Source organism: Periplaneta americana, chromosome 16 (genome assembly GCF_040183065.1).
Source record: "Periplaneta americana isolate PAMFEO1 chromosome 16, P.americana_PAMFEO1_priV1, whole genome shotgun sequence".
NCBI classification, from domain to species: Eukaryota; Metazoa; Arthropoda; class Insecta; order Blattodea; family Blattidae; genus Periplaneta; species Periplaneta americana.
In genome coordinates, this window is record NC_091132.1 from 138,009,567 (window position 1) to 138,033,152 (window position 23,586).

The following is a 23,586-nucleotide window of genomic DNA, read 5'->3' on the forward strand; positions in this document are numbered from 1 at the left end:
TGTGAATGTTCCTAACGAGACGCACGCACACTTTTTGGTCACGCTTTAGACCTCTTGGCTACTGAGGCGAGTTGGTGGTAGAAGGAAAAATGAATCTATTTATGTTTGGGACAATGACCGAATAGCGTTGGTAGAAAGTGGCGGGCTTGTGAATTTAGCTTAGTAGGGGTTGACTGCGGGGGTGGCATAAGTGTTAATGCACGCTGGTAGAGCTTCACTGTGTCCGTGTCCAGCTACGAGTGATGAACCGTCACGTGGCAAATCCTGATTACAGCAAACAAGGCACTGGTGACTATTGTGTTACTTCGAGGACAGTGCAAAGTTAACAGGTGAGTGTTGTTTTATTCAAAGTATGTGTTAGTTCGAGGAAAAAACTTACATATGAAACGTAAATATGAAATATGTGCAAGGCGGTAGGCAGTGATCCACCAGTGTTGTTTGATTCAAAGTATGTGTTAGTTCGAGATCCAAATGTTGTCTAATGCACATCAAGGGCATCCCACATCAATTTGGTCGTATTGTGTTGTGTTGTGTTCTAAAATATGAAATACGTGCGAGGAGGTAGGCAGTGATCCACTGAAGCGGTGCAGATAGTAGAGAGAGAGAGAGAGAGAGAGAGCAGGCGAGCGAGATGCCGAGTGGCGAGGGTGGGGATAACTTCCCCTAATGGCGTTCGCTGTTTCACGATTTATCCAAATATAGACACTATTACTGTTACAAAAATGAGTGTTAAAAATAAGGAAAACAAGGAAAAATTTAATAAAAACAAAAAGTTAAGACATAAAATTCTACTTTCACACACAAGTTTTATTCCACAGTCCCATACACGAACAGAGTCAATCTGAGAGTATAACTGTGCAAAAACATGTCAATGAGCCAGATATGCTTCAATTTTAGTGTCTTAGCACTGTTATGTTATGTGTTTTGTGACCTTGATTTGATTTCCTGCAACTGAAAACAAAATAAGTGTAGAATTTATACACCCTACACGAGGGACAGTGCAAATTCTCAGACTGACTCTTGTCACTAAGGATTGACATTCCTTCCATTATACTTACAACATTTTAAATTATAAGTGACAAATATAAGTAGGATAGTCAACATGACCACTGGATAGGTTTTCACAATCAATAAAAATCATAAACGAAAGTAAATAATAACCCTGCAATTTGTATCCATAATTTTAAATGCTTCACATTTGGAAATACATTGAGTTAATTATACTTCATAAATTCACTAACTGATCAGTAGAGTATTCAACAGACATTTTGATATAAAATAAAAAGCAGATGAAGCAGCAGGAACGGCAAAAACAAAAAAAAAAGAGGATGATGAAGTAAAGGTGAAATAGAAAAGATTTAGGGGAAGGAAAGAATAAGCAAATGTGTAGCAACATGTAAAAGATATGGGTGCGGGGGAGAGAAGCTCTTTTTTTATTAGGTGTTGTGAATAAAAAACACTGTGAATTAAAAATACCCTATAAAGTATTTACAGGTTGAGTAAAAATAATAAAAGATTGCCAGTTCTTTTTTTAAATGTAATGCAAATGCTGTCAGAATTTATCACAAACTAATCATCAGGGTTCAATTCCTGAAACATTATTTTTTATATTATAAAATGAATATATATATGTACTTAAAGATTACACAACATCCATTGTAACATAAGAGTTTAGAAGCTAAAATAATATACAAAGCTGTCAATGAATATATTTATCTCTGTTTCTTCATGTCAGACTGTGACTTGTTATCTATGGATAAGATTACTTTTGAAGTGAATAAACTTTTCAACTTTTCGGAGGAACAGAGTTCTAGAAGCTAAAATCGTATACAAAGCTGTCAATGAATATTTTTATCTCTGTTTCTTCATGTCAGACTGTGACTTGTTACCTATGGATAAGATTACTTTTGAAGTGAATAAACTTTTCAACATTAGGCCTACTCTTTTGGAGCAAAATGCAACAAACAAAATACAAAACAATTCTACTTTTTTCATATATAAATTCATGTTTAGACTAGAAGTATATTCAAGAATTTAAAGAAAGTTATTCATTTTTTTTCCTCTCAATATATACATATACAGTGTATTACCATTGTATTCTCTAATGAGAAATTATTATTATATAACAGTCAATAGTTTTGCGGGCTACAGCACATCTACATTTAAAATTAATTTCCTCGAGCTATGACACACTTCTGCCAGAAGCAACAATCTTGAAAAAGGTTTATTCAGAAATAACCGAACATCTTAAGTATGCAACTCTTGGTAACTTTTGTGTTGACGAGATCCTATCCCCATAAATATGATCTTAAAAAGTGTTACTTGCAACAGTATGGAGGAAGTGACAATAATGTGGTATCTTATCTGCCTATTTTCAGACAGAATTTAATATTTTCACGGTATTACAAAGGTTGACTCATGGACTAAGCATTATCACTGAAGTATACTTCACATACACTGATACTATTAACACAATCGTATGTATAGCCTGACTGTTTACGATCAATGAACATAATGTGTAAGTGGCAATACTTATATGAATAATACATTCTGGGTTACGATGTGCAGCAACATCCTATAGCCATTTCTCCACAAAATTATTGACTGTTATGTATAGCACAATGCTTACTTTGGTATGGAAAATTGCGAACATAAGATTTAGTGATTACTATACAACAACATTAAGCAATTCTCGTTCTGTCAAATGCAAGAAGCTCCCTACCTGTGGAACAATTGGAGGAGGTAGTGCTTCACAGGTTGGGTTTTCTGAATCGATGTCTGTGGGAGTTTTTCTTGGTTGAATGGTTAGCGGTGTACGTGCCAATACTGCTGCAACTCGTTTTGCAATATCAGTCTTAAATTTCTGCATCTCATCTTTCAGTGCTGAAGTACCTTGCATCAGACAGGTATGTCTATTTCGCAGCTCTTCCAGCATGGCCAACTGCTCGTACATAAGATGCATACCCTGTAATAAAACCAATTTAAGATTTATCTAGAGCAGCGTTTCTCAAACTTTTTTGAAGTGGGGATCACTTTTTCAAGTCAAAACAGTTCTGCAGACCACCTTACTTTTGTTCCCTTCGAAAGCAAATTTATCATTTTTGTAGCATATTTTAATATCAATATACTTTTATTTTAAAATAGAATCAATTAATTAAAATTAATTAAATTAAATTAATGTTATATAATTTATTTCCAAGAAATAGTCTGCCTAGGCATCCTGGGTTGCCAAAAACACAGAATACACACATATAAGAATAATAACGATTACAGTAAAATAGATGACTCAAATTGAAATGTGAACTAGAAGCTTAAATTTAAGAAATAATAAATTTGTACATATATTGTAACAATCACACACTAACGGATAGAAAGGGGGGGGGGGATTTTGATATTCCATATAAATGATTTTTCAGAATCGCCACAGAATCTTTAATGCTAGAAGTAATTATTTTTGGAATGATGTCATGGATTCCAAATGTTTTGATAGTGTTTACAGTTGATCGTGGGATGGTGCCCCTCGCTCCGATCATTAAACCATGTACTTCCCAGGTGCCTTCCATATGATATTTTTCTCGAAAATACGGAATAGTAGGCTCATAGATTTGTTGTTTCTCTTTGTTGGCCTCAGATGGTTGGGTCTGGCTCATCTCAAATCTAACAGTTGGATCCAGTATAAAACCTTTATTATTAGTCTTGTCTAGAGCTACGATGTCCGCTCTTCTAATTCTGCCGCCTTCAGACGCAATGCAGTGCACCTCTTCATGGACCTCGAAGGATCTTTTTCTAAGGGCTTGTGCTATTAGTTTTCGGATGTTATGATGGCGTGAATTTCTCAGGAGTTCTCCATGCTGACAGGATCCTAGGACGTGTGCTAAGGTTTCAATCTCGTTGCAGTATCTGCAATGGAAACCGTCCAAGGATCTCCCATGAAGACTTCTCACTGGTGCTACATTAGCATTCATCTTAATTGCGTCCCGCCATTCAGAGGAAGACAGACCCTCCTAGAAAAAATCCATTTATTTCCGGGAGTATATTCTTGAAATAAAATAACACCTTTTCCCTTATGTAGAAGCGCACACCATTTATCATACTCTTGTTTCCTAAGATTTTGACGTAGTTTATGAACATTGATGTTACTTATATCCAGATCTTCAGGTGAAATTTTTAACTTCCTTGAACAGACTTTCTTTTCTGCTGCTATGTTCCTTGTAGAAAGGACAAGAGGATTCGAGGTTCTCAATAATGTGTTGCAAATATTGAGATGCTGTAAATATGCTTCCCATTGAGCTTTGAAAAGGCTGAGACCCTTATATTTATGTTCGGTGTACAACATAATGTTAATAGAAGAAAATTCATTTTTGTTTCTTTAATAATTCAAGGCTATTAGAGTTTGGATAATCTTTAACTTATTAACTAAAAATAAATAAATAAGTAAATAAATGTTGGTACTCATATTAATTAGATGGATGAGCCTGCTGATTCTTGCACAATTGTTCTATATTTGGACGTATGATGGTAAGCTTAAGTTGGAGATCGTCACATACATCAAGTAGATTTTGGTAGCCTACTTTGTTTTTATTAGAGTTAGTGATGAAAACCCTTTCTCATACAGATACGTAGAAGCAAACTGAATTATAATCTCTAAACCACCAGTCTCATTCAAGAGTTCAATTAACTGTTCTCTTTCACTCAATGAAAGTTCGTTAGTTTCAATATCGCAATGAAAGCGACCAAGAACCCATGAACGTTCGTCATACTTGAAAAATAAGTTTAAAATTGTGACCTCAGAGTTGTATTATTAGTGTACGACGTACAGTACGTGACCATTTCAATCTGTAGACTGGGTGTCGGCAAAATTATTAAGAAAGATCGAAAAGATTCGGTCCTCTGTTATGAATTCGGGTGGTCCCTGACTGAGTTACAGGGGCGGCATCAGGGAAAAGACGGTGGGAAATACCACGTTCATAGTGCTTTAAATCCCTCTTTTGTTGTTGAGAGTAGAGTGGGAAGTCAGTAGACGAATAGGGTAGTAAATTTCATAAAATGTCAGTAACTTACTGAGAGAAAAAGTAAAAGGCGATTGCCATGTGTCATTTCCAAACTCAGATTTTCAGCTATAGAGTGATATGCAATTCCTTTGAATTATATTTTTTCTTCTGCCTTTTTGGAAGAACTACAAGGGCAGACCTCGAGGACCACAGGTAGTCTGCGGACCATAGTTTGAGAAACGCTGATCTAGAGAAATAAAATGCCAGCAATCAGCCACTATGGTACTTTCTTCATTAATCGAACTCCCAAAACAAATTTTCTTTTAAATAAACCCTCAAAATTGTATTCAGTCCATCAAAACAGTTTAAACATATGAGGATACACTTTTAAAAATGAAGGTTGAGAAACTGGCCCATTTCTTAACATTCGGACACCCAGCTTATTTTTACGACTTCCTAAAATACACCAGTTGCATGAGTAACCATAATGTGCAGATCTTCACAGATGGATCAAAAATGTCAAAAGAAGGTGCTATTGATCAGGTCAGATGCGCTTTTGTTGTAATGGCCAAGAAGTGTACACACACAGAGGAACAAACTTTCATCTGAATGCTCCATTGTGCAAGCTGAGCTATTAGCTATTACGGAAGCACTGACATGGAGTAAAATTCATAATTATAATTGCTTATCTATAGTGATTCTCAAACAGCCCTCAAATCTACAATAATAAGTTTAACTTAAATCCTCTGGCTGTGGGAATCAGAAGAAATCTAATACCTTGCGACAAGCTTTTAACACTATATCACTTCAGAATATTAATCGTTCGTTGTTGAAAGGAACTAAGTCCACATTTTTGTCAATTTCATTTTTTTTTATAGATTTGTAATGTAGAAAGCACGCTGCATCTGTTGGTGTTGGAAGGAACTAATTACTCATATTCCTTGTGCTTTACTTGAGGTGGTCAATCTTGTCATTCGGTGTTGAAAGGAACTAACTCCTGTAGGTAGTGCTTTTCAACACGGAACTACGAAGATTCCAGGTTGGCGGCCCTGTGCTAACAGTATATTCTGCCTCCAATATTTCGCGGGTTTTATGAATGCAGAAACTGATTGTTGATTACTAGTTGTTTATCGCATTAAATGTTCAAATTTGATTATTCTATACTTGATAACAGTATCAGATAATGGAAGAAGGAATACACGAGAAATTGTGATCTTATTAGTCTATTACAGAAAACCTATCCTGAAGGACGAGTTCCAATCAAAACAAGCAAACTAGGAGATGTGAGAAAAGTTTATTGTTATGTTACTACATCATGAGATAGCAAAGATTTCTATGATAAAATATTGCAATGGCTAACGGAACGAAAAGAAAACCTACTTTATTGAAAACAGTAATTATTTGTACTGTTGTTCTGTATTTATCCAAGAATAATAATATATTGGTTAATTCAATCAAATAATATGGATATTTTAAAAACTTTGTTTTGTTTTCTGAGTTATTCTCATTACAAAGGTGTATGACTACTGTAAACATTCTTTGTATTTTGTGAAAATAACGTATGTTATACTGCATCATGCAAGTAACATGTTTCATAGTTGATTTTTTTCTTAAGACTTGCATTACAGGTGATTTAATAAATTCCCAATTTGTTTTATAAGCCAAAATGTGTTTACATTTTTATAAATAGAGCATTTCCATGTTGAAAGGAACTAAGTCCAATGACGTGTTTTCTAAATTAGAAAGATTCTAATGACTGTGCGAATATTTTTAAGGGTCTAAACTAATTCTGTATGCCTATATTTTATGTGCACAATATATTTTGGTTTAATCTTCGATAGATTACTCACAAAACATTTTTTTCGATTATCTCAAAACTTTAAAAAGTGGACTTGGTTCCTTTCAACAATAATCGATTATATGTCTTTCTTGTGTTAAATTTTATCGTACCTGGTTAATTTCTGGTTTATTTCAGTTTGCTCACCACGTTTTTCTTGTAGGATGTCATTATAACACGGCATATATAGCTAAAAATATAGTAATTCACAAACTACACTTCCGTAGCAGCACTGTACACAACCCAAACGAAACAAAATCTTCAACAGCGAGAAATGCTGAAACCTATAGACTAAAATGTAGACTATTTTCTACATCGGGAACGTATCATGCATCTGACATGTGCAGGATAGATTCAATGATCACTTAATGCCTTGTGCTCTTGACGAGTATAAGCAGCCAGGTACAAATTTGTCTCGTGCATGCGTATCAAGTTGTGTAGCCTCCTTGAAAAGAGTACAGCTTTCATGTGAACGTACACTTAGTGGCAAAAAGAATGGGCCGGCCGACAATTTCTAAGTTCCAGACACATAACATTGCGCATGCTCGTCTCGTCAAAGCCGTAGTTCACTAGGTAACACATAATTAAACCATTTAAATTTGCTGTATTTTGTTTAAGAGTCTAAAATATGTAATAAAATCGAATGGTGGGTTGATTCTAGATACACCAGGGCCCTTGAAGAGTGAAATAATAATAAAATTGATAAATACAAAATCAACCAGAGCGAATATGAACAGGAAAACCACGTATTATGTCGAACTGATATTAACAGTCACAGTAGCATAAGTCGTTACGGCATTAGTCTATTGAACAAGTTGATAGTAGTAGCTCAAGGTTCGAATCTCCCCCAATCTTCTTTTTTTATTACAAATTTGCCATCATATGTGTCTCGCAAAGCTATAATTATGTGGCAATAACTCTTAGAATATGCCCAAATTCTAATAAATAATAAACCTCCCTCTCTCTTTCAACCAATACTGCTATCTGTTAATACAACGGAAAACGATATCCAGAAGGAACACTTTTCTTCCAGCAGGATAATCATCCGATACACATCGCCAACTGGATTCAAAGATGATTTACGAGGAGGCGTGATGTCGATCCAGTCGACTGACCTCCAAATTCACCAGATATGAATCCTATTCAAAATTTGTGGGCTGCAGTCAAAAAGATCCTACGCTCTAATTGGGCAGAACATCCACCTGTTCGGACACCTGAGGAATTCTGGGACAGAGTTCTAGATGCGTGGGAGGAGATGGCCAAGAATTTAGACCTGTTCCATAATCTTGTGGACTCCATGCCATGCAGAATGAGGGCAGTTTTTGTCGTAGGTGAGGTGGTTTGTGGACGAGATACTAGTCCCCACCACAGGCCTTGTTTTGTTAATATATTAAAAAATTGTTTGTTTTTGTTAATTTAGGCCTAATTATTTATTTGTGTTTGACATGCGTCCGGTTTTTTAGGATGTGAAACAAGTATTTTTGTTTATACAGGCCAGGTCTCACCTATTAATAGCCCACAGGTGATGGGCAATAATATTTTTACAAGGCAGGCATAACGAAGTTTGTTAACAAATGCTATTTCACATTGAAACTAATAAATTAAGCAAACGTTAAAATAAAAAAAAATAATAATTTTACTGTACCGGGAGGCGAACTCACAACCTCTGGTACGAATGTCAGACTTCTTACCACTGGGCCACACACTGCTCATAAGGTTCACTATATTATTGACGGACGACTGTCAATGAAGAGACACCACAGCAATGCCTTGCAGTGGCTTACGTTCACACAAGTGAACTGCGCACTAGAACTTAGCATTTCTATTGACCAAGAGTCGGCCCATTCTTTTTGCCGCTAAGTGTACGTTGCCAAATTTATACAAGAAGTCTGTGGAATTTGCGGGAAGTTTAAACTACTCGATTCAGATATCATACATCCCCAGTAAGTCAATACGACATTAAATAATAAGAATATTTGTGCATTAAGGGAAACAAGGTGTTCACATGCTCTTGTGCTCTTATTGACGCAATGCCACTGCTTATACTTATAAAAAAACTAAAAGATAGAGTTATGTGAACTATCTGAACACAATGGATGAATTAAAAGCAATATTCTTACTGAATACTGAACATAACTAGGCAAGAACTTGGCTACATTAATCTGTACTTCTTTTATGAGGTGCAAGACAAGCATCTAACATCACTTCCAGATTCTGCTGTATGTTACAGTACTTTTTAAAACTAGAAATCTAGTTATCAGGTAGTTATTACATTGCCTATAACCTAGTGTCATTATACTATGGAAGTAAAAGTACAGTCAACTCCGGTTATGATGAACCTCTGCAGACCAGCATATTTCGTTCACTAAAACCTAAGTGCCTGTTTTCATACTATTGACGTTGCTATACATACAATATTATGTCCATTTGTGACAAACCACGTTCAATATCAGTACTAATGTTCGCTTTATCTTCCAAATTAAACACTTTATGCTTCGGCATCCTGATGTTCACAGTTCGAAACTTGAACTTAATCTGATCATGTAGGTAGTAGGCAGTGAACGATTTCGCACTTCTTCCCACTAGAGATATGTTACTGTATACTCGGCCTTGGAATTTACCCAGGTTTACTTTTACAAAGATGCGGGAGGAAGGGTTGAGGACCATTATACTGTAATCCTTCTTGTATTTGCCATTTGATTATCAACAGTAATCTCACTAGAGGTTTTGATTTATCTAGAGAAAATCAAAACTCGAGTGGGATTTAATTGACTATTACATGATTAGAAGAAAGTATATAAAGATTAGAAGTAACGAAGTACTCCAATACAATAAAATATTGACTTACGAAAATATAACTGTCTTCAAATGTATTATTGTACCATCTCAACATTACAAATATTACGCTAGATGCATGCTAGATGGCAGTAGTGAGTTATGATTACTAGCAATGCCTTCTCGTCGAGAAGTTCTCGATCTATATCACGATGGCAGTGTTACTAGTCAAGAAGGCTTTGTTGATTCAGTTTCATTTTTATTAAAACAGTTGCATTCCACTTCAACTATACGAATCCCAGTAATCAACGTCACTTGACAGATGATTTTCAACAAATCTTAATATTAAACAATCTCTGATACGTGACTCTCCATAATATCATATAGCAGAAGCTATAACATAACCTAAATAATATACACAAGTGTTAGAAAAGTTTTAATTAACGACGATGACATAAAAAATAAACATGAATAATTTTTTTTTATTGGGTTATTTTACGACGCTGTATCAACATCTAGGTTATTTAGCGTCTGAATGATATGAAGGTGATAATGCTGGTGAAATGAGTCCGGGGTCCAGCACCGAAAGTTACCCAGCATTTGCTTGTATTGGGTTGAGGGAAAACCCCAGAAAAAACCTCAACCAGGTAACTTGCCCCGACCGGGATTCGAACCCGGGCCACCTGGTTTCGCAGCCAGACGCGCTGACCGTTACTCCACAGGTGTGGACATGAATAATTTTAAAAGGAATAATTACTGAATGTACAATTTTCAAATTTGAATGTGGTTGGTGGTTCAATTGATGTTATATTGTACGTGTGCGTAATAGAAGTGGAACTCGTTGATGTAGGCCTACATGATGTATTCAACTTATTCAGGATTTCCGAATGGTGCTCTTCATTTATTTGTAAATAGGATTTCAGAAGATGCATAGGTATGATCAGTGATTTTTATTAATTCTTGTTCTTGAATGCCAATGCAAGTCATATTTGAAACTGCTGTGCATCGACTGGAGTGGTTTGTAATTTTCCATTTTTTTTTTTTTTTTTTTTTTTGACTTCCAAACCAGCGCAGTTTCAAATGTTGGTAAACAAAGAAACAAATGCTAGGGACACGATAAAATTAAACAAATGCTAGGGACGCGATAAAAGTGTGCGATAAGCAGCCATGATTGGTTGAAATACGTCCTTTCATACCGTTTTATTGGTCAAAAGTAGTATGACGTAGTAAAAGTGTAATAGTCATTCTAATCTTTTTACAAAAGGAAACACTTTCTCTTCCTATTCTTCTAAAAACCTCTTTTAAAGAAGTCAGAACTAATCCTTCCTTTATCCTTCACTGCGTACATTATTCTCTTTAACATGTTTCAAGTTGGCCAGGAAGCTGAACAAATCCTTTTCTTTCAATCCACTTAAGGACTAGAAGGTTTGAGATTTTGTTCTGAACATATTCTTGAAGAAATGGTTTTCTAAACTACCATTTTGGCCATTTTAAAATTACATTTTCTTGGGGAAGTTCTAATTTTAGGTTCTCTATAACCGAAGTGAGGGTTCACTATAAATGGAAATATTAATGTACTTTTTAATGTATGCAGGTCGGGACCAACGATTTAAATTCACTATAGCCGAATGTTCACTATTACCGAGGTCACTATAACCAGAGTTGACTGTATAATGCATATTAAATATTCAATTTAAGTGCCAACAGAGAAATCAGTTTAAATTTTTACTTCATGTTAGAATACTAACAGTACACACAAATATAAAGAAACATTTTTAATACCTACTTCGCACATAGTTAATGCAGATTCCCAAGTACTGGGGGGTACAACTTCTCCTGTCATGTACTGCTCAAATTCATCAATAGGCATATTAAGTGACTCTGCTGTCAGGTTTTCTATGAATGAAACAGCGCAACACTGAAACACACAGAAAATACACAAATTAAAATGAGATACTACAATTCAGTCATATCTGTGGCAGGGGCGGCTCTACAATAAGAATTGCAGAGCTGCAGAACCGCCATTTAAATGGACCTGAAAAAATTAAAAATGTAAAACGTGCTTTTATGTAATCTAGTTCATTGTTTCATTTATTTTTCCAATTCACACTCCTTCGATTCGAGATTTTACTGTCTGTAGGAGCCTTGAACTGCTCGAGAATTTTATCTGTAGTGTACTTTTCGGATCGTAGGGTAGTCGGCAGCAGAAAACTGGTTTCCTTCACTGTCTCATAAGACTGCATTAGAGCTGCAACCGAAACAGCTCTCTCCGAGTATACAAAGAACCGCCAACACCCTCATCTCTTTATGACCTGCGTTAGAACACACAGGCTTCTGGACTACTGTATATCATTACAGTTCCAGTGTGTTATAGTACTGTGGGTGGTGTGATGTGATTAGTCAGTGTGTCTAAGGAAATATTTTATATTAAAATGAATGAAATGAAAACCTAGTCGACCAACCCTTTTCGAAAGAGAAATTGCATGATAACTTAAGAAATTAGGACGTCCTACACAAAATTTAAATATTGAAATTTCTGGAAAAAGTCGAGGAAATCATGTAGCCTACTAGTCATTTTAATACCAAAATGTGTAATGGAAACGATTGGTTTTTTGCTGCGCTCATGAAAACGCTTTCTCGCCCACCCATGTATTCTGTTTAGAGGAGAAAATACATGGACAAACACCGGAATGAAGGATTTAGTTAATTTGACTTAAAAAACTAGAAAAGCATGTGGGGCACATCTCCACTACGTGACTAGTTGTACCAGGTGGGAGTGGTGTAGTGCACGGATGGTTGAAGTACAATTTAGGGTGCACAGTCAACTTCGAGAAGGGCTTGTAATTACACGTGTTATCCGATTTAGATGCTATAAACAGCATGCGTTTGCTAAATACACTATTTTTCATGCAGAACTGCCAGCCTTTGTAACTGCGGGCCGCTACTGATCTGTGGAATATGAGACGCAAAGTAAACTGCCAGTTCTATCTCTTTTATCATCCAGACGTAAACCATATGTCACTTGCAAGGTCATAACACCAAGGACGATCATAATATTGTATTGTTTGACAATAACAAAATAATAATTAATCATCAACACTAAAAAATTCAAAACCAACACCTGTACAAAGAAAGTAAAATGTTACATGCAAAACACAGGTACCATTGTTGCTATGCTTGCCATTAGATCTGAGGTATGTAATGAATTTTTACAGGCAATAAAAATCTTTATTGCGCCTTTCTTTAAAATAAAAATTAAGAATATATACCATTCTATATATTTATGGTAGTGAACAGGCTTGCACTGAAGGCAAGTCACATGGGTTCGATCACGGCTGATGGAATTTTAACCAGAAAAAGAAGAAAATTGAGTAAGTGTGGCTTCCATTAGATATTATAGATTTATTAATTTGTAATACAGAATAATATCTGTTATATTGACTTAATATTTGAGGAGAAAAATTCGCTCCGGTGCCGGGGATCGAACCCGGGTCCTTGGTTCTACGTACCAAGTGCTCTGACATAGTTTCTAGTTTTTGGACATATGTCCAATGTCAACTGCCATTATACTAGGAGCACACTCAGCTGAGTGACTTATATGGCCGGGACTCCGCACAGTAATCTGTACAGACATATGCACTGCTAGCTGTGAGAATATTATAGATTTATTAATTTGTCATACAGAATAATATCTGTTATATTGACAATTAATATTTGAGGAGAAATGGCAGTTGACATTGGACATATACATCAACATATATGCCTAACTTGGAGTCAGGCCACAAAGGGAAACATTAAAGGAGGAAGGTTCGATCCGGTGCTGTGGAATGAATTCGGCATAGCTCAGTGGTCAGAGCGCTTGGTACGTAGAACCAAGGACCCAGGTTCAATCCCCGGCGCCGGAGCGAATTTTTCTCCTCAAATATTAATTCCATTAGATGTTCATGAACAAAAGACTACTGAAGACAAAATTCTATGTCGAGGACTACCATTACTTTGTTCTCAACTCCTGGTCACAGATGTGACAATGAAACTACTGGCGAGACCTATGTCAGAGAAGGTGACAATATGTCGATTCATTATCTTTAAGCAAAACCTGCAATACATTAATTTTAAACTAAGAAATCTTACATACAAAATACCAAAAACCCTAAATCAAATCATGAAACTCTTGACATATATTATATGTATAAAAACATGGATTTAACATTTTTTTAAAGGAATTAGGAGAAACCATTTAGTCCTACTGTACAAACTACTACACAAGCTCTATCCTGTGACTCATCACTGCAACAGGTCATGACAATGTCTAAGACAACCACTGGTCCAGAGGCACATGTGTGTAGTGAACATGCAGACATACATTTACATACTTACTTACTGGCTTTTAAGGAACCCGGAGGTTCACTGCCGCCCTCACATAAGCCCGCCATTGGTCCCTATCCTGAGCAAGATTAATCCATTCTTTATCATCATATCCCACCTCCCTCAAATCCATTTTAATATTATCTTCCCATCTACGTCTCGGCCTCCCTAAAGGTCTTTTTCCCTCCGGCCTCCCAACTAACACTCTATATGCATTTCTGGATTCGCCCATACATGCTACATGCCATGCCCATCTCAAACGTCTGGATTTAATGTTCCTAATTATATCAGGTGAAGAATACAATGCGTGCAGTTCTGTGTTGTGTAACTTTCTCCATTCTCCTGTATCTCTGTTCCTCTCTCAAAGTGAGAGTCCAAGTTTCACAACCATACAGAACAACCAGTAATATAACTGTTTTATAAATTCTAACTTTCAGATTTTTCGACAGCAGACTGGATGATAAAAGTTTCTCAACCGAATAATAACAGGCATTTCCCATATTTATTCTGTGTTTGATTTCCTCCCGAATATCATTTATATTTGTTACTGTTGCTCCCAGATATTTGAACTTCTCCACCTCTTCAAAAGATAAATTTCCAATTTTTATATTTCCATTTCGTACAATATTCTGGTCACGAGACATAATCATATACTTTGTCTTTTCGGGATTTACTTCCAAACCTATCTCTTTACTTGCTTCCAGTAAAATTCCCGTGTTTTCCCTAATCATTTGTGGATTTTCTCCTAATATATTCACGTCATCTGCATAGACAAGTAGCTGATGTAACCCGTTCAATTCCAAACCCTCTCTGTTATCCTGGACTTTCCTAATGGCATATTCTAGAGCAAAGTTAAAAAGTAAAGGTGATAGTGCATCTCCTTGCTTTAGCCCACAGTGAATTGGAAACGCATCTGACAGAAACTGACCTGTACGTATCACTAAGACAGATTTTAATTAATCGAACTAGTTTCTTGGGAATACCAAATTCAATAAGAATATCATATAAAACTTCTCTCTTAACCGAGTCATATGCCTTTTTGAAATCTATGAATAACTGATGCACTGTACCCTTATACTCCCATTTTTTCTCCATTATCTGTCAAATACAAAATATCTGGTCAATAGTTGATCTATTACTGCAGACATACATTTACAAACAGAAAATGGATACCAGTAAAATGAAGACCAGTTGAGAAGAGCCAATAATTCGTTTTTAGGTGTTCTGTATTAAAAACTAACAAACCAGAGTTGTTGTTGTTTATTCAACTGTCCGAAGACAGGTTTGAACCTCTTAAGTAACGCCAATAAGGCATCACTCATGAGGCAACTAGGCCAGGAGATAATGGGGTATGGGGGGAGGTTCCTTTCCCCCTCCAATGCATACATCACCGATTAGCTACATATTCCACTAATAGACTTCAGATGCATACAAACAATTGTTCTTTCTCTGACACATATCGTCAAGTGAGATGTACTGCCTGATAATAGATATACATATCAGCCAGAACCTCAATCAGAGGATTAAACCAGAGTTATCAGACATAAAATAACACTATTCCTGAAGAAAAGAGGGCTTCATTTCTTTCTCATTTAAAAATTCAATTCTGTCAGTTACCCTAATATTGGAAATAAAGAAATCCACCTTACAAGATGACTCATTAGAAAGTGAATTCTTGACACTGTCAGACTATCAGTTTCGACTATATCTGGAAACACTCGAAAGTAATCAAGTAGGTGAAAGTTACGTATTCCATGCCATAGTTAAGCTGGGAAGTTATTTTACGAATAATGAATTTGAAATAGAATCAACTGCCTCTTTCAAATATTCAATGAGGAAAGGATGCAGAAATTAAGAAAAGCATCACTATACCACAAAAACTATGAAAAACACCAGTTTCACAATGAGAGTGAGAGAGCAGATTAGTAAAGGAAGGATCAGATATAAAAGCAAGACATACCTCTACATCAGAGATGCCATTTTACGTCACTCAGTGACATTTCAGTCTTTACCCCTTCCACCACAGTTTGTATTGAGACGAGATACAGTTCATAGCATACACATCCCACGCAACAGTTTGTACACAAGACCAGAACAGTGTTCAGTGCTGAACTAGCAAGATTTCTCATTGCACACATGCATACCAATAAAAATTTTAAGTTAAATCAGAAGTCGAGATTTTTTGTTTGCAGAGTGATACTCACATCCTTAATACAAGATTTATCCGATGAAGTTGATAGGGGGGGAAGAATACACGGAGTTGTGATCGATTTCACTAAAGCTTTCGACGTAGTGCCTCAAGAAAAACTTTTAGAGAAACTAAGCAGGCTTCCAATAGATAAATGAGTAGTAAGATGGATAAATAAATTCTTAGAGAATAGAACCCAAAAAGTCAGACTAGGAAAATAAATATCGGAACTAGGAAATGTAACATCAGGCATGCCTCAAGGGCGGTCCTTGCACCTCTATTGTTTCTTATATATATATATATATATATATATATAAACGATATAAATAGAAATACTACGTCTCAGATAAGGTTATTCGTGGACGACTGTATAATATATAGACAAATTAATGATGAATCCGATATCGACGCTTTACAAAATGATCTTAATGTTACTGAAACCTGAACGACAGAAAATAAAATGAAAATCAATGTCAGTAAAAGTAAGTCAATATCCTTCTGTAGAACGCGTAAAGAAATTTGTCTCGGATATCAGCTGAATGGTACATTGGTGCCACAAGTGAACACTTGCAAATACCTAGGTATATATTTAAGTAACAAACTGGGTTGTGAGGACCAAGTCACTAATACCACAAGGAAAGCCTGGAAAGCACTACATTTCTCTAAGCGTATTCTGAAGAAATTAACCGAAAGTCAAAAGAATTAGCGTACAAAACCCTTGTTCGCCCAATTATGGAATATGGAGCAGCAGGGTGGGATCCGTACAGACAAAACCAAATCGATTTAATAGAAAAGGTCCAACGCAAGGCAGCAAAATATGTCAAAATGGAGAAGGGACATGGTGAGGAGATAGTAAAAGACTTAGGGTGGGAACTTCTCAAGTCAAGGTGACGAAAAACCAGACTCACCGCATTGTTCAAGGCACAAATGGGACACAAAGCATGGACCGATATCAATGTTAGATTAGCAACACCATCATACTTAGGAAGGACTGATCATATTAGGAAGTTTAAATGTAGAAAACAAAGAACGGACGTGGCAAAATTTTCCTTTGTTAACCGCACAATAGTAGACTGGAACAGCTTACCTGCGGCAATCTTTCAGGGTGGTCCTCTTAAAATCAATACATTTAAGGAAAGGTTGAGAAGATTAGACTGAAAATTTAATTGGAGGTGCAGTGTAATTATTTAAGTTGTGTCAGGTAATTAATTGAGTTGATATATAATTAATTAAGTTGATATGTAATTAATTAAGATGATATGTAATTTAGTTGATATGTAAATAAATTAAGGTGATATGCAATTAATTAAGATGATATGTAATTAAGGTGGTATGTAATTAATTAAAGTGATATGTAATTACTTAAATTGGTAATAGTTGGGTGAAATAGAAATACTTATAAGTTAGATTTACTTTTGCTTATCGTAGGCGTTATTATAGAATAGTTTTTATTTATAGTCCTAGGTTTATTGCATCTACTATTTATAGATTTACGTTTATTTTATTTTATTTCATTTACGTTTATTTTATTTTATTTAATGTAATTGTAATTATTGTACATTATATATCACTACCACCGGGTGTATACCCAATTGTAGTGTTAATAAATACATACATACATACATACATACACACATACTCGCCTAAGGAACTGTGGGAAGTCAAGAACTGAGCTATATAAATTGATAAACCAAGAAGAGTTTCCTAATTTGCATAATTTCAATGGGTGTGTGATGGAAATGTTTGCATCAACGTACATAATAAGTGAATTATTTTCAGTAAGTTACTGAATAATAACAAAAACAGAAGACGATCACAAATTAATAATTCTAATTTATCTTCTGTACTGTGAGTGAATGTGTCTATACTGGAACCAAATACTGAAAAGTTAATGCCTGATAGAATCTTCACATTGTCCTCACAGAATAAAGAATAGTATGCTTGATAGTAAATTATTGTAAGAAATACATTGTTTTAGTTACGTTAATAAATTAATAACATTTTGATTTTCTGAAGTAAACAGCTCGCTATTGAAGCCACTACCTACCGATCTTCATGCCCTTCCACAATGTAACATACCTAGTATTAGAGTATACTGGAGGCTCTACAGTGGGGGTAGCACCTCGATAACTTGTTTCCCCCAACAGCAGCTCTACACTAACTTCACATTAATTCAAAATTCAGCGAATAATTTCAATGTCAAGTGTCTAGGCACTGGATCCCTGCAGCCGCCACCACCACCATGGTAACAAATGTAAATGACATTCAGGAGGAAATTAAACGCTGAATAAATATGGAAAATGCCTGTTATTATTCGGTTGAGAATCAGTTGTCATCCAGTCTGCTCTCAAAAAACCTGAAAGTTAGAATTTATAAAACACTTACATTACTGGTTGTTCTTTATAGTTGTGAAACTTGGACTCTCACTTTAAGAGAGGAACAGAGGTTAAGGGTGTTCGAGAATAAGGTGCTTAGGAAAATATCTGGGGCTAAGAGGGATGAAGTTACAGGAGAATGGAGAAAGTTACACAATGCAGAACTGCACACATTGTATTCTCCATCTGACATAATTAGGAATATTAAATCCAGACCTTTGAGATGGGCAGGGCATGTTGCACACATGGGCGAATCCAGAAATGCATATAGAGTGTTAGTTGGGAGGTGGGAGGGAAAAAGACCTTTGGGGAGACCGAGACGTAGATGGGAGGATAATATTAAAATGGATTTGTGGGGATATGATGGTAGAGACTGGATTAATCTTGCTCAGGATAGGGACCAATGGCGGGCTTATGTGAGGGTGGCAATAAACCTCCACGTTCCTTAAAAGCCATTTGTAAGTATGTTTTATATATATATATATATATATATATGAACTTTCTGTTGGCATATTCAAGATTACTGTAAAATCATGTTTTTGTTTATGAATGCTCCTGAAGTGTGTAGAAGTGCAGGTGTAGTTTTTTTTTCTAAGGCTGTATACACAATGTTAAATGAATAAACTACAAACGGTAAGAACTATGGCTTCTCAAAACATTGTAGTAGGTGCTGGTAATGAGGAGGAGGAGGAAGTTGAGAGAAAACGATGAGGGAAGGAGAAATAAGAAGAGTAAGATGAGTACAATGATTGGGACGATCGACTGACATTCTCATACACATTCATATAATTATGTAATTGCAATTGTCACAAATCTCTATGATATACTTTCTCTTCTCTTCAATAAACTCACCAGGTTTGTAAAATAATATCCTCCTTCACCAGACATGAGACGGCTGGCATTACAGAAGCGTGTTATGTAATTTATATTACTTTTAAGTCTTGCTGGATTAGCTTTCAATACTATGAAAATGAGTGCAGGAAGAAATTCATCTGCAGATGCTGGCCCTCCTACTGATTGTTGCAGAAGCAAAAATATGTTCCTGCAGCATTTAACCACACAATTCAGTTTATCCTGAGGGGCCTTGGCAGAGTCCATTCCCAACATATCTGTGGACATAAAAACACATTAATTACTTTAAACGTATTTTGGATGGATATATAAACATTGATTCAAGGATTTACAACGGTACTTACGAAACTTATTTCAGGAACCATTTTAAGTAAAAAAAAATTACTGTGAACATTGGTTCGATTCTCAATATTTACACTGCTATAACAATTTGAATCTTAGGAAAAGTACTGTTATTGCAAGTTATCTTGAACTTTCTGAGCGGGGTCAGAGGGGCAGAGGGAAGGAAGCACGTAACATGGGTGGAGCCAACTGAGTTGTTTGCACACGCTCTGTATCATAATCTCTTCTCAAGAAACATAGAGTTATTTCCTTCACTGCATACAGTAGTGTTAACATGGACAGCAACCACAGGGTAGTAATTATGGTGAAATCACACCACCACGAGAAAAAGTAACGCTGTTATCCACAATGGAGAAAGAGAAATTATCGCAAATATAATTAATTGTTGCGAGGAGGAAAAATTAAACAAATGTTTGCTGGAACCTCTTGATTAGGCATATGAGAGAGCGGCTAAATACTCTAGCAAAAGTATTAGTTCCGTGAAGAGAATTAAGAAGAATATTGAATTACAACCAAATGAACCTCACACTACTCCGAGAAAGAATAGGTATGCAATGTTTAGAAATTATTGCTATAATAGTTGTGTACAACAGTGTGTGTACTGTGAGCGAGATAATGAATTACTGTTGTGAGTTATTATTTTGTTACAGTTCTGCAAAACATATTATTTCATTCCAGAATTAGGACTTGTGTAAAGTTGGAGTGGACGACTTCGATCAACATGTCATTCAGGATACAATCGAAGAATTCTATCTTGTTCAGAAAGTAGTACCTACGAATAAGAAGATAATTTCGAATGGATGATGGCATTGACGATATAATAATTAATTTTTGACCAAGCGTTGAAGACAATGACAATGATGGCAGTAATGATAGGGATATGGATTATGTATAATTTTTAATTAATGTAAATTCAAATCATAATAAGCTTGTAAAATATTGTTATAAGAATATGTACATATCAGCTGTAGGTGTAAGTAATGTAGACCTATATAATTTATAGTAGTAACTCCTCCATTGCCGGTCCCCAGCCCGGATGAGAGAGGAGAAATGTACACACGATTATATTTAAATACTTACTCATTACAGGTTAATTAAAACCTGCTACGAAACTATGTTCTCCTCTCAAAACCGGAGTGTCGTGAAATGATGATGTCTGTAATGAACCAAGTTCTTTTACAGTAGAGAGCCGTAAAGTGTAAGAACCAACATTTTCTGAAAAGAGTCACGTTACCCGAGGGAGGGGCATCCTTGCCGTGTTGTTACTTTGATGACTACACGCCGTACCAAGCAGTTCGAAAGACAGACTTAGGGGATGTAAGGTTTAAGATAACTTGCAATAACAGTAGTATAGTAGCACCAAGCGATATGGCCAGTGGCTTCAGCCATTATTCAGTTCGGCCATGCAAGGATATGCACAACTAACAAGTGGCAAACAGAAGAGATACCTCAGTTATTTTGCTACATGTTAATTTGTCTATGAACAGACACAGTAAGCTTAGACTTGTCAAACGTTCATGAATTGTCTTCACAATGAGTTTGTGCCGCAAAGCATAACTGTCTCAGCTGTAAAAATTGTTAACTATGGAACAATATAAGTATACTACCACTACAAACTCTTTCGAAAATATTATTTCATTAATACATAGGATATAAGATTCTTTCAGAGTTCCAGAACATTTGTGTATGTTTTAGCCTACATATTTACGGTATATTTATCTTATTTCATAGAGCATAAAATAAAAATAGTGTTTTGTAAATAGTATCTAATATAATTTAAAAATTTAAGTATTGGGAGATTCATTAATTGCTGTAGATCTATGTGTATTGCCATTATTTCTCCGTCATAGTTTGTGGTGTTAAGTTCTGTTGCTTGATAAAATGAGAATAGTGAACATGTGACTCCAGTTTGGTGGTCTTTAGAAGATCCGTCTGTAAAAATATGTAACCATTCTTTTGAGGGATATTTTGTGTTGATTGTTTCGAGGGCTAGAATTTTCATTCCATCTGTGTGTGTTTCTGATTTATTTACTTTTTCTGTTAGCTGTAAAGTTTAGTAGAACTGTTCAAAATCTAGTGGGTTTTCTCTTATTTGGAGTTTTTCTCTGTTGTTGAGTATTTTCAGACTGGATTTTAAGTGAGATACTTTTTTTAGGAAACTAATTTGGGTTTTGAGGTTGGGAGGAATTGGAACCTTTTTACTCTATTTGAAGTGTTGTAACCTAAGAATTTTTTCGTGTTGTATCAGCGCTTGTTCTTGTATTTTTAATGTCATTGCATGATTCTGTGTTATGGCTCGCACAGCTGCAATAGGTTTTTATTGCTCCTGTAATTAGGCGGAGGGCTTGATTTTGTATTGTCTCAAGTTTATTAATGTTGGCTTGTTTTGCTGTTATTAGAGTTTCACTACCACATAAAAGGGTAGGTTTAATGTACATGTTGTATGTTATGTTGAGAACTCTCCTGGAGCAACCCTATTTAACACCAGTTAGTCTTTTCAGAATCTGTAGTTTTTGTTCTGCTTTTTATATGATTTTTCCAGCTTAGTTTTGTATCGAAAGTTATGCCTAATATCTTGAGTTATCTATTACTTTGAGTGGTTTATCTTCAAATCGTATGCTGATTTGTAGTGGTTTGTACTTTAGTGTAAAGAGTTCATAGTTAGTTTCCTCCAAATTGATTGTCATAAGGTTCCTTGAACACCATTCATTGACTTTCCTGAGAGCCTCTTCGGTTCTTTCTTTGAGTGTAGACAATTTTTTTCAGTTTTCTGATGTCAAAATAACTACATCGTTGGCAAATAATGCAATTTTGACTTCTGGTGTTTGTACTGCGGTTAGGAGATCATTACTATACATGTTGAAGAGAGTTGTACTCAGTACAGCTCCTAGTGAGGTGCCTCTATGTGTTTGTTGGTATTTTGAGATACAGGTATTATATTTTGTGGCACAAAATCTCTGAGAGAGAAATTGAGTTATCCATTTCAACATGTTATCCTTCACTCCTGTTAATTGTAGTTTCTCCATATTGTGTTGTAAGCTGACTTGAAGACAAAAAACACAGCTAATGTGTCTTCCCTCTTATTGAAAGCATCATTGATGTCTTGGCTTAGTAGTATTACATTTTCACTTGTGCTACGGTTTTGTCTGAATTCAGATTGACTATGTAGTAGGCTATAATGTTCTAGAAACCCGTTAAGTCTTGCTGCTATCAACCTTTCCATCACTTTTGCAATTACACTGGTTAGGGATATTGGTCTATAGTTACTTATGTTGTCCGAGGGTTTATTTTTCTTCATAATTGGGATAATGATGGCCTTTTTCCAGTCAGCAGGTATTGTGGTTTTCCAACTGATATTATACAATTTCAAGAGAGCTTCTTTTCCTTTTTTGTTGAGATGTTTAATAAATTATGGATGGATGTTATCCAGCCCTGGTGATTTCCCCTTTTGAAGTTGTTCTATTGCTAAGTTCAGTTCTGTTTCACTGAACTCTTGATTAAAGCTGTCATTCTCCCTGGTCTGATATTTGTTGTTTTCTCTGATTGTCTTTTTCTTCATTTTGTCTTCTTTCTTGTTAAATAATAATTATAGGTCTAATTAAATTATTATAATGTTTGGTATATAACACACGTTAGTACTAGTTATTTTAGCCTTTTCTTCCTATTTTATGTAAAGCTGTTTTAAGGAAAACCTCGATTTAAGGAAAAAAAATCCCTCAGATTCATTAAGAATGGATTCTGCTGTGGTTATTTTCCCACATCATGAAGTTAACTATTTTTCTATAGCTAAGTCTAACAACTTTAATAATTTTTTAATTGTGGAGTCTTGTAAAGATATCCAGCACCGGTACTTTAAAGGAT

At 35.5% G+C, this 23,586-nt stretch overlaps 1 protein-coding gene across 4 annotated transcripts in view; it reads right to left on the reverse strand.

The window, feature by feature from the left end:
- Nucleotides 1-23,586, reverse strand: part of LOC138691258 (rab5 GDP/GTP exchange factor-like) — a 76,390-nt gene that overhangs the window by 23,611 nt on the left and 29,193 nt on the right. For all 4 annotated transcript variants that reach the window (XM_069813081.1, XM_069813082.1, XM_069813080.1 and 1 more), the window contains 3 exons: nt 19,384-19,640; nt 11,390-11,521; nt 2,723-2,965 (listed from right to left, as the gene is read on the reverse strand). In XM_069813081.1, the coding sequence (XP_069669182.1) occupies nt 2,723-2,965; nt 11,390-11,521; nt 19,384-19,640 (632 nt within the window). The remainder of the gene's footprint in view (nt 1-2,722; nt 2,966-11,389; nt 11,522-19,383; nt 19,641-23,586) is intronic.